Source organism: Podarcis cretensis (assembly GCF_951804945.1).
Source record: "Podarcis cretensis genome assembly, chromosome: 1".
NCBI lineage: Eukaryota > Metazoa > Chordata > Lepidosauria > Squamata > Lacertidae > Podarcis > Podarcis cretensis.
In genome coordinates this window covers 76,100,114-76,112,627 of record NC_137170.1, presented here as the reverse complement: position 1 = coordinate 76,112,627, position 12,514 = coordinate 76,100,114, and the positions used below count along the sequence as shown (strand labels likewise).

General features: G+C 43.6%; 1 protein-coding gene across 1 annotated transcript in view; it reads right to left on the bottom strand.

Moving 5' to 3' along the window:
- TRPM5 (transient receptor potential cation channel subfamily M member 5) overlaps positions 1 to 8,508 on the bottom strand; it is a 47,469-nt gene extending 38,961 nt beyond the window's left edge. The window contains exon 1 of the mRNA XM_079988092.1: positions 8,424 to 8,508. Within this exon, the coding sequence (XP_079844218.1) occupies positions 8,424 to 8,450 (27 nt within the window). The 5' untranslated portion in view covers positions 8,451 to 8,508. The remainder of the gene's footprint in view (positions 1 to 8,423) is intronic.
- Positions 8,509 to 12,514: the final 4,006 nt, after the last annotated feature.

The window sequence follows — 12,514 nt, the reverse complement described above, 5'->3', positions numbered from 1 at the left end:
TATGGAGTGCTTTTGCCTCTGTTTTTTAAACTGCTGTTATATACGTTGGGGGGGCATTGAGGGGCTACAAAAATCATTTGGGCATCACATTGGGGTACCATAGCACAGAGATGGGGGCACCTGTGTCTCGTGCAGACGGCCCTGGGTTGTATTTCAGGAAGCACTGGGAGTGTTGGCTGCCTGACATTCTTGAGAGTCGCTACCAATCAGTATAAGAAATTCTAAACTAAATGGATCAATAGTCAATATAAGGGAGCTTTCCATTTTCCTATGTACATATGGGAACATTTTTGTGTGTGGGGGGGTGATATTAAAACGTTCATTTTTATTTAAAATGGGCAGATCTTGGGTCTTGGATGGTCACACAATATTTTGGCGTCCCTGTGTCACAACAAGAAGCAGTCAGCAAAATAATAGTAATATTAACAGTATCACAGCAGACAACCTAAGGGACCAGTCAATTTAAAAATCTACATTATTATTATTATTATTATTTATTATTTAAAATAATAATTTGACAACACAAGCTGGAGACCTATAGGAGCAGTCCAAAAAATAATATTTTTTTTAAAGTGAGACATTTCAAGGAGCGACTGGGGAGCACAACAAACCAATTGGAGGGCCATACACAGGCATAAGTTGTTGTTAGCTACCCCAGTTCAAAGAGATGCTACCTTCCTTTACTAGCTTTGTAACATTCTGTTCTCCAGAATGCACAGCATGCATTACAATGAGCATCTCAAAGATGCCTGTGGCTGAAGGGGCTGGAAAACAATATGGGAAGAAGAGGCCTGTGTTGTGAGACTGTTCTGCACGCTGGAAAATCAACAATATTACCCCCCCCCCCCAAAAAAACCCAAAACCTTCATATATTTTTCCTTTAAGTATCCTATATGCAATCTCCTGATTCAAGGAACAGCTTCAGTCATGTTACCTTTTTAAAAGAGCAGTGTATTTATAGTGATCGCACTGCCCTAGATACCTAAAGGTTCATCCATTTCCTTTTATAGGAAGTGTGTGCTAATTAATGGGAAGGAAAACTCAAATATCCCTGGGAAGAATGAGGCCACCCAAGTATGCTATGGTACTAAAACGCAGTAGGCTACTAACTATCGCAAACTAGTCTGACGAGTTAACCTCCGTCGGAAAAACAAAGTAGCCATTGCCACCTACACATCTGGGCATGACTCAACATAACCTAGACCCAGTGGTAACCTCAGTATGTGAGTCAGTCTTCATGTGATCTGCTTATTATAATCTCTGAAGAGATACTTAGGAGTAACTGCGTTCGTGGCCTCCCTCCCCGAGCTCTTTCAGTGCCTTTTGCATGTACCATAGGCAGCTCAGAGGCAACTCTGCTATTAAGGATTTCTAATCTAGGTTGCCACTTAGCTAGTTTCTGATACTGAAGTAAGAGGCTTCCTTCACTTCTATACTTTTTAATGTATCTCTACAGGCAGTGCTATTTTTCTAGAAAAAGAGGTGCCACGAACACCTCCCTTGTTCTCTTAGAGTGGCAATGGCGCCCACCTAAGAGGTTCCGGAACTGAGTTCTGGGTGAAAAAAAGCCCTGACTACAGGGAATATTTTAATTTAAACATTTCAAATGTTCTCTGACTAGATCAAGATTTTCAAGGTTCTGGGCAAACAGTGCCCTCCTCCTTTATTTGTCTGCAGGTCCTCACCTCCATTAGTATCCCTATTTTAATTTCCCACAAATCCCCTGAGGTAGCATCACTCCAGGGCATTCTGGGAAATCAAAATGGCTGTGAAATCGAGCTGTTGGACATTGCTTGAAGCACCAGGCACCAGTGATGGGCCCTGCCAGCCCTGGAGTTCTAGGGCTCCAGCAGGATGCCAGATGCTGATGCCAGCCCTGACCCTTCGAGTAAAGGTGACAAACCTGTTCCTGGCCACACTGTCTCATTTTTGGCTATGATTCACCCAGGCAAACACTAATTGGACCTCGTGAACCACTGCTTCCCTGTATAGCCATTTGTTTTCCTCTGAAAGAAATAAAATATTCCATACCTGCCAAGTATCCTGGAAAAAATGGGGCATCCCATTTTTTCCATGCAAGATCTCAGTGGCCATTTTGGGGGCCGTGATCTCACATGCATTTGTGTGGTGCTCTAGCCCCCCAAAAAGCACTTTGAATGCATCCCGGAAGGCATGCATTCTGGATTCAGATCCAAAAAAGTTGCATGGTATGATATTCTCCCATTCCGTTTCTGATGACAACCATCTTGAATGAAAATTTTATGTTTTGTTAAATATCCAAACGTGATGGCCTTATCTTGGCCTGGCCATTACCTTGCACCTCATTCCTTCTGAGCTGCTTTCATATTTATTTTGAATATGTTTACCACAGACACCTTGCTTTTTAATATTAATTTTCAGCTTTGGCCAATGAGAGGGGAAGAACCTGGTTCTTCACATCCTGGCTTAAGTCAGTGTCACAGAAATCATAGAATCATAGAATCATAGAGTTGGAAGAGACCACAAGGGCCATCGAGTCCAACCCCCTGCCAAGCAGGAAACACCATCAGAGCACTCCTGACATATGGTTGTCAAGCCTCCGCTTAAAGACCTCCAAAGAAGGAGACTCCACCACACTCCTTGGCAGCAAATTCCACTGTCAAACAGCTCTTACTGTCAGGAAGTTCTTCCTAATGTTTAGGTGGAATCTTTTTTCTTGTAGTTTGGAGCCATTGCTCCGTGTCCGCTTCTCTGGAGCAGCAGAAAACAACCTTTCTCCCTCCTCTATGTGACATCCTTTTATATATTTGAACATGGCTATCATATCACCCCTTAACCTCCTCTTCTCCAGGCTAAACATGCCCAGCTCCCTTAGCCGTTCCTCATAAGGCATCGTTTCCAGGCCTTTGACCATTTTGGTTGCCCTCCTCTGGACACGTTCCAGTTTGTCAGTGTCCTTCTTGAACTGTGGTGCCCAGAACTGGACACAGTACTCCAGGTGAGGTCTGACCAGAGCAGAATACAGTGGCACTATTACTTCCCTTGATCTAGATGCTATACTCCTATTGATGCAGCCCAGAATTGCATTGGCTTTTTTAGCTGCCGCGTCACACTGTTGGCTCATGTCAAGTTTGCGGTCAACCAAGACTCCTAGATCCTTTTCACATGTACTGATCTCAAGCCAGGTGTCCCCCATCTTGTATTTGTGCTTCTCATTTTTTTTGCCCAAGTGCAATACTTTAAATGTTTCAAGGTTTCCTCCAGCTTTTTAAAGTCACATAAATTCCACAGATGTGTACAGGTGCACACAAGCCCATAGCAATGTCCATGTGAGGGGCAGCGCACTTGTAAGTAGTATGCACAAACCCTGGCCCTGAGCCTGACTCAAAGACCTAAGGCCTCTGTTTTGAATGGTCTGGCAGGCTAAAGGCTGGTGTGGCTTTGTTGAACCACTTTTCAAAACCTCTTTCTAAGAAATACTTCACAATGAATGCAGAAGGGATCCAGTTGAGTCATGGTGGCTGCCTGAATGATCCTGTGCTTTGTTAGCTGCCCATGAAGGAAATAAATTGTCTGCGATTGTTTGGCTTTGGCTGCTGGAATAGGAGTGTGCTGCCAATTAGTTCATAAGCCCTAATTGGGGTAGGAATTTCTCTTGCATGCCAACACAGGCACAAAGCCTGTCCTCACCTCCATTCCCCGCCCCAACCCTCAGCACCATGACAAAGGAAGCTGCCTTCCCCAATTGTTTTTAGGCAGCTAAGCCTACCAGCTGCTCTGTCGTTTTCAAGGGGTCTCAGGAACCAATATGGCTGCTCATTCTTGTTCTCCCATAATGCCTCAAGCACCAAGCCTAGGCGCACTTGACAGCTTCACTGAACTCTCTCACTTCCTTGGACCTATTTTGGGCAAGGGTTTTGCATGCAGATTCCCAGCATTTCCAGGGAAAACCCCTGGTCTGAAATTCTTATCAGCTGCTGTCAGTCAACGCAAACAACACTGCGCAGGATGAAGAACTTTCCTAGTAGACAAAGGAATGCTGGGCTAGACAGGCCAATGATCTGAATTGGCATAAGGCAGTTCCTTACGTTCCTATCTCTGCTATGATATTCCCTTCCCTATTCCTGAATAGGGATGGTGATAAATAGGCACAGCCTGGCAAGGACTCAACGACTTTTCTGTTTATAGAATTGGCTGTTGGGCAAATGCACAGACATTATCCCTTCTAAGGTTTTCTTTTCATTTAGCTCACGTTGGCATGCAGTATAAACATACAGATGCAAATAAAAGCCCACTTGGCCTCTTCATTTCTCAAAGTGTCACACGGCAAAGAATAGCTGGAGATATTTGACTATTGTTATTTCTGTGAGTTGGCCCAAATTTGCTTACATGCTTTCATGAAGCTGACACACGGGGATGAAAGAAGCATATAGAAATGGGAGTGGTTGGAGTCAAGGAAAAGTGGGAATGAAACGGGGGGGGGGGGGGGTTGCAGGGCCAGCCAGCCCATTAGCCCCACTGAGACAGTTGCCTCAGGTGACAGGGTGGGGACAGCTGTGAGGAGCAGCAGACCTGGAAAAAGAGGAGTGTTCTTACATGTGTTGGCTGCCTTTGCCATTCTCCTTTCATCTGTGGATAGGTGTGTTGAATGGTTTCTTTAAATGTAAAGGTTCATCATTGTTCCACCCAATGCATATGTCTTTAAGGGGCCAGAGCAAGGGCCAGAGCAAAATAACGAGACCCAGCTTTACAGCTGTGAAACATAGCAGGTGCTGCTGAGTTGTACTGATTAAGGTGTGTCAGCATTTGGTTGTAGTATATAAGGAGCAGCACCTAGCTCTCCCATTACCCTGGGGGATGGGTTGGTGGTTGGGTCTGGTTTGTTGTTGATGTATTTAGTGTATAAGGAGTTTTTGTTTTTGTAATTAAAACCTTGTTTAAGTTATTTTTGAGTCCCTTTCTTTTTAATGCATGGTCTCCCCAGCAAGCTCTCTGCAGCGCTACCATACTGCAAATAGCCAACAAGGTGCTGCCTTCACCATCCCATTCACCCCTGAGAAGAAAGCCCTCTGCCACCACCTCAGAAACAGCTGCCCACCCACCGAGACTCAACCCCTCCTCCTCGGCTCTGAAGGCTCCTGAGGAGCATGCCTTTGTGCCCCAACCTGCTCCTTTCTGGCCATTTTTCTCCCCCTCTGCCTTCAGCACACTGGGGCCTCCCTGGGCCATCTCCAGTCACCTCAGGTGGTGGTGGAGGAGAAGGACAGGGCGCCATTTTGCCTCACGCAAGAAAATGTCTTGGGCCAGGTTTGAGGGTGTGTGTACCCATCTGAAGCTGGGAACAGGTGACCTATGAAGCCTACAGCCAGAATCTGTAGAGTTAAATCAGAAACACCAACACAGTGGTCTGTGGACCTCCAGCGTTTTCATTCCAGTTTTATATTGTTCCTCTTATTACTTATGGAATGGTAGCTCAATCACCCATTATTTCAGCAAAGTTCAGCCAGTGAACAGCACTTTACATTTTTTCATGAAACTTACATCTCATCTTTCCTCCATCAAGGTGCTCAGGGTAGCATACACATAGAATTATCCCACCAGTCCTATGAGGTAGGCTAGCCTAAGGGACAGAACACCAAGTTGACTTTAGGCCTGTGCAAGCATTTGAGCCCAAAACTTTCTAGTCCTGCATTCTATGCAACATTGTTCCTGTTGAATGCTTACCACTGATGCAATAAATATAAGCACGATAATTCTGCTCTGACTTTCTTTACTTCTGTATAGTTTTTCTTGAAGGTCTGTGTTTACACAGTTGATGAAAAACTAGTTGGGCTCCCCCCTTTTTTTTCTTTTGTAAAACAGCAACTATATTCTGCTTATTTATGGTTGTGTGCAGGTGGCGCTGTGGGTTAAAGCCTCAGCGCCTAGGACTTGCCGATCGAAAGGTCGGCGGTTCGAATCCTTGCGGCGGGGTGCGCTCCCGCTGCTCGGTCTCAGCGCCTGCCAACCTAGCAGTTCGAAAGCACCTCCGGGTGCAAGTAGATAAATAGGGACCGCTTACCAGCGAGAAGGTAAACAGCGTTTCCGTGTGCGGCTCTGGCTCGCCAGAGCAGCGATGTCACGCTGGCCACGTGACCCGGAAGTGTCTCCGGACAGCGCTGGCCCCTGGCCTCTTAAGTGAGATGGGCGCACAACCCCAGAGTCTGTCAAGACTGGCCCGTACGGGCAGGGGTACCTTTACCTTTACCTATTCAATTTCACATGCAGGTTTAAGGAGGAAGTGTATACAAATGTGTATACCTCTTTTGCATGAAGCAGAAAGGCTTCGTGCTTTAAAATGACAGCCCTTGCCGAGTTAGCTTCATCTGCTTTGTTTTTAAAATTGAGCAGAACAGCTGAAATCTGAGTCCCTTTGTACACCACTCCTTGCAACCAAGATTGGTTTAGCTGTCGTTTGCTTCCTTCTGTTTTGTACAACTGCTTATGAAAGTATTGTTGTAACCCAGGGGATCACAAATTATTTGTGTCCAGGGGCACATTCAGAAAGTTAAGAAATCGTCATGGGCACACAAAATACCCATTTCACAGAAGGGGGGGGGGGACTGGCAGCTTTCAGACCCCAACAGGCAAAAAAACCACCCTGCACCCTCCAAAAACTCATAAAACACAAACCAAAAAGCAGGCACCCCTACAAAACCAAATAACAAAAAGTTTTTAAAACCTCACTTAAAATAAAATAATTGGGAGGGGAGTGGGCTTTGGTGTGTATCCAAGAGGTATGTCTGATTATGATTATCCCAGCTGTAACTCAACCATTTCATTTTACTTTATTAAAAAGAAGCATTGTGAAGTGTTGCTTAGGTCTGATTTCCAAAGATGCTACCGTGTCTTATTATAGGATACCTTACGGTCTAGATAGCTGAAATATAGTCTTAGAATTTTTTTAATTGTGGTTTTTGTGCGTATTAACAGCACATCTGAGTGTGACAGCTGCGCTTTTCAGCATGAAGACAAATATGGTGTTAAAATGAAGCTCACAGCTAATCTTCAGCTGCAGAAGGAGCCCAGCTCTCCTTCCTATAAGCACTTCACACTTCTCCTGTGGTGATGTCAAGAAATTAACTACGTAGAAAATTGACCCTCCAATTGCTTATACCAAAATTTAATAAGTACAGCTTTTGCTAGGGTTCATCTCCGTGGCGTGGGGGGTTTGTAAATGATCCAAGTCACAGACTTGGAGGAGCTTTCCTGATCTAAGATTACCATACTACAGTTAAAGTATCCCAAATAGATCTTATTTCAACTTAATAGGAGCCCCTCAAGGAAGCCTCTCTAAGCTATCAATTCCATTTGCAGGCTGCTCTTATAGTAGGAAACCCTTCTTTATGTTCATTCTAATGTACATCCCTGCAGTTCAAAATCATTCCCTCTCTCTATCCTCAGGCAATGAGGTTTATTATTTCTTCATTCTCATCTCATGTACAGTGGTACCTCGGGTTAAGTACTTAATTTGTTCCGGAGGTCCGTACTCAACCTGAAACTGTTCTTAACCTGAAGCACCACTTTAGCTAATGGAGCCTCCTGCTGCCGCCGCGCTGCTGGAGCATGATTTCTGTTCTCATCCTGAAGCAAAGTTCTTAACCTGAAGCACTATTTCTGGGTTAACGGAGTCTGTAACCTGAAGTGTATGCAACCTGAGGTACCACTGTAATGTGTTCAGTTCTGGGCACCATACTTTAGCATGTAGACAAACAGGAAGGTGTTCAGAGGAAGGGGGGAAAGGCAGCCAGTGAAATGGAAAACAAGATTGGAAGGAAGTGGGAAAGTGGTCAAATTCAACCTGGAAAAGAGAAGGCAGAGCAATTGAGGAGGCGACTGTCACAGAGAATAGGGGGTAAATTCATTCTCCAACCAACCAACCAACCAACCAAGAAGTTGTTAAAATTAAAACAAATCTGGCTGTTGAGAACTATTACTGGTACACACACACACATTTGTTGTTGAATATATTTTGCTATGGTGACCTGCGACAAGTATTTTATCTATTATGCAGCTGGCTGTAGTATGTCCGTAGCGTGTAAATGTAGAGTATGCTACTGTGAAACTCTGAAATGGTAGAGATGGTCAACAAACATGAGCAAATGTTGTCAATTCCTTTCCCACGTGTATCTGTTCAATGTCCAAAGTGACATTAAGTAAATACTGACAATAATGACCATTAAGTGACAGGCCACATTCACTGGTTTATCTCTGCATTTCTAGGAATTAATCAGATGTCTGCTGCATTGTCAGCATTCTGGGCTGATGGTTGACAACCTCCATCATTTTGGACATTCACTGAAATATGTGCACAAGATGACCAAATATCTAATCACCTTCAGTGCCAACGAAGATGCTCTTAAATCTATAGTAGCCTGTACATTTAAAACATTCAGTTGTCTTACCTGCTGACAATCCTTTGGGGTGGACATGATTCAGTACTTGCAATGCCAAAATTGCTTCAGGTAGTTAAGGCATTATTGCTTTTCCCCTTCTCTTGTGGAGGCAGCTGTTTCTGTTTTAACCAAAGCAGCCTTCCAAGTGACCCTAGCCATTTAAAAAATAATTATTTTTTTTAAATGACAGCCACCTAACACCAACACAAGCACCTGCTGGAAAAGGAAACCAAGCACTGCTTCCAGGGTATGGGTAGGAGGAACCCAGTCAAAGAAATGTATATCCAAATAATAGGCAAATATTTCTGTTGCAGTGTCTAAAGCAGTTATTGGTCATATGACCATCAAAACCTGGATACACACACACACACACACACACCCACCCACACACACCCACACACACACCATACAAACCTGAAAACACTGCACACAACTTCAAAGCAATTTCACAGAGAAGATAAGAACATCTGGGCCTCTTGTGCCCAGACCCAGCAAATATAGTTCTCTCTAAATGCCAATGTAATGTAATTATGTTATAAAAATAGTTGGACTATTAGCTTTCTGGAGAGGGAACATTTACCATGATCAGCCCTAGTGGATAGGCAAAATGCAGTATTTTGCTTACTTTTTCTTTCAGAAGCCATAACTCTGCCACTTCTATGATTCTATGATTCCATGATCTCCTGAAGCAACAGGACATTCTGAGGTGAGTTCTCCCACCACAGAATAACTTGCTTAGATATATCATTTTAATGAGGAAACTTTTTATTTATAGCACATCTCATGGAGAAGGCAAAAATGGTTATCTGTACCCATTTTCAATTGTATAATATTGATGCTGTGTTGTCTGGATACAGGCATAAGCCTTAGTGGGGAACCAATGTTTTGCCATTGACTTTAGTAGAGAGCAGACCATTCTCACTAGATTAAGATCTGTATCATAAGTGTAACACACATTTCAGCTGTCATATTTCTAAATATTGCAATTGCCCTTACTTAGACCATCTATGACTGTTTTCTGTTTTGTTTTCTGTTTTAACAATCTTGTGTATTTTATATTCTGTCACTTTTTATTTGTGGCTAAAGGTAAAGGTAAAGGTACCCCCTGACTGTTTGGTCCAGTCGCGGATGACTCTGGGGTTGCGCACTCATCTCACTCTATAGGCCGAGGGAGCCGGGGTTTGTCCGCAGACAGCTTCCAGGTCATGTGGCCAGCATGACTAAGCTGCTTCTGGCGAAACCAGAGCAGCACACGGAAACACCGTTTACCTTCCCGCCAGAGCGGTACCTATTTATTTACTTGCACTTTGACGTGATTTCAAACTGCTAGGTGGGCAGGAGCTGGGACTGAGCAATGGGAGCTCATTCATCGCAGGGATTCGAACCGCCGACCTTCTGATCGGCAATCCCTAGGCTCTGTGGTTTAGACCACAGCACTACCCGCGTCTCTGCGATTTGTAGCTAGTGGACCCTTAATAACATTATCTTCCCTGAGGGAATTGCTCTGCACTGCAGACTGCATTGGGTGTCAGACTGTGGGGTAACACTACAGAGGCAGGAAATTCTAAACCATTTAGTTTATTATTACAGAACCTGTGAAAGAAAATGTAAGTGATGTTTGTTTGCTTTGTTTTTTGAGGAGAGTGATGCAGCAATTCTGATTATGTCATCTTGGGAGTTCCCTAATGAAAGCAGGGTGAACTAAGAATTGCAGTCACAGCGGATTACTACATAAATTAATTGATTCACTCTGTCAGGTGTGCTCCCCCCTCAAAGTTTATCAGCCTTAACCCACTAGAATTTGCTACTACACGTTTCACAACATATGAATTTGTGTCCTAAAAAACTTTTATCTGATGTGGAAAGTAAACCAGGTCTGATTTTGAGTCAATATCCTTTCCTTCCTTCCTGTTCCTGCTCTACAATGCTTGCTCCATATGTGAACAAGTAGTGTTTATAATGGTTTCTGGAAATGTCCTTCTTCTCCAATATCCAGACAGTCTAAGATCATCATTTCTCCCTGAAATGGAGTTGAGCTTACCTCCTTGTTCTCTGCCCCTACAATTGGGAAAGGAGCTAAGGCCATTCAGGGGAGGGGAAACTTGACACATGGTTGCCATTATTTATTTATTATTTAAGTTATTTATACAGCACTTAATCATTAACGTTTCTAAACAGTGCACATACAGTTACAAAAAATAAATAAATAAACCACATGAAGAGTAAGAGTAGTAGGAAATGCAAGTAGGGGGCTGTCTAATCTCAGTTAGGGAGAGTTCCACATTCTTAGACCTTCTACACTGAATACATGGCTACTAGTAATTGCAAATTTTGAATGCAGAGTAGCAGCCTGTGGATATTTTGTTTTTTTTGAATAGGGAATCCTATTTGTTGTTGTCGTTGTTTATGAAACACTTCCCATAACCCCGTGAAGTGATTCACAGTACAATAAAAGCATATGCATAGCAACGGCCTTTTTAAAAACAGCTAAAATGTTTGCATATATGACAATTAAAAATAACAACAAACACAGATAATGTGAAACTAAAAGGGCAAAATATTTCTACGATCTGAAGAGAAACCAGAGAATAGATAATATAAATCTAATACATATAGGAACTGGGGTAAAATTCTGCAGTCAGGTGCACCAAGATGCTATTTTTTTATGGGGGGGGGGAGAATTGCATGTGTCCTGATGTCCTCTTATTATAAGTTATTGCATATGTGTGAAGGACTTGTTTGCTCATCGCTGTAATAAGATGTTATCTTTTATTGCCAAATCATGAGTGTTCTTACCACATCTGAAAGAATGGGAGAAATAAATGTTTAATGTTTTTATGAAATCCTATCAGGAAGCCTTTGGGGAGAGGTGAAACTAGACTTTATTCCACTCGGATCCAAAAGCCAGTTTGGCATCCCTCCCCCCATGTGCTTTTGCATACACAGACACACAGTGAAACTACCTTTCTGTCATGTCTCAGCCAGGAGAGCCCTTATCAGAGGGTGGACACGAGACCCTGACCTTATACCGAGTCCTAGGTCAGCCTCCATCTGGGATACTGCAACAAGGCCAGGGAAAGGGCCATCTGCACCCAAGGTGAGTTCAGCCTCTAACTTTGGGGCTGAATTGGATCCCAAACCCAAGGCAAATGCGGTACTATTGTAAAGCCTAGATGGAAACCTGGCCCACCTGGAGATTGCAGGAAAGGATTCCTCCGGAGTAAAGTAAAGTACGTCCCCTCAGAAGTAATACACTCCTCCCAAGGAGACCTCTGGTATGAAGGGGGTTGATAGGAGTCAGCTGAGGTTCGGGTTTGTTACAGTAGCTTCAGCTACTGTCTGACTCTTGTGAACTCTTCTAGCTTGGATCCTGACCTTGAACCACTCTGATGTTGCCTCCTGCCTTTTGCAAGCTCAGCTTGCTTGAACTCTGGCCCTGGATGCTGCTCTGTCTGCTTGCCCCATGGGTATTGTTGCTGGTAAGTCCCCTGTTTACTTAAGAGCCTAGTGTGAGCAGGACACCTTCTTTTATTTACAGGGTGATGATACAGTAGTTCTGCCTCCAGAACCTGCAGCCTCATTCTATGATGCCATCTGTGTTCCCCTCCCTCCTCCAAGCTCCATAGCTTGGAGCTCCATAGCTCCAAGCTCTCATCACCTTCTAATGATGTTCCGTGCTCACTCCTTCCTGCACCATGTAATCAATATGTCTCTAGGTCAATATGTGCATAGGTCACAGGTGGAGCACCTGTGTAGTAGGCCAGCTCCAATCATCCTACTCCTCTTTGTCTATAGGGCTGATGAGTTAAAGGCCAACAACCCCTGGAGGGCCACAGGTTCATCACTCCTTCCCTGGGAATGGCTATAATATGAGTCCACCTCTGACTACTTTACTGCTCCTCTGTGTCAGATAACTGTGGAACGAGTGTACTTTTTTATCTCCTGCCTGAAATTCATCAACATCATAAGACAGAATTTGCGCTTTCCAGAATTAATAATTACTTTCAAAGATGTTTTTGAGGAATATCTAAATGAAAGAGTTGTACGATTGCTGTCATGAGAATATCTTGTAAAAAATATTCTACAGATATTCTACAGCT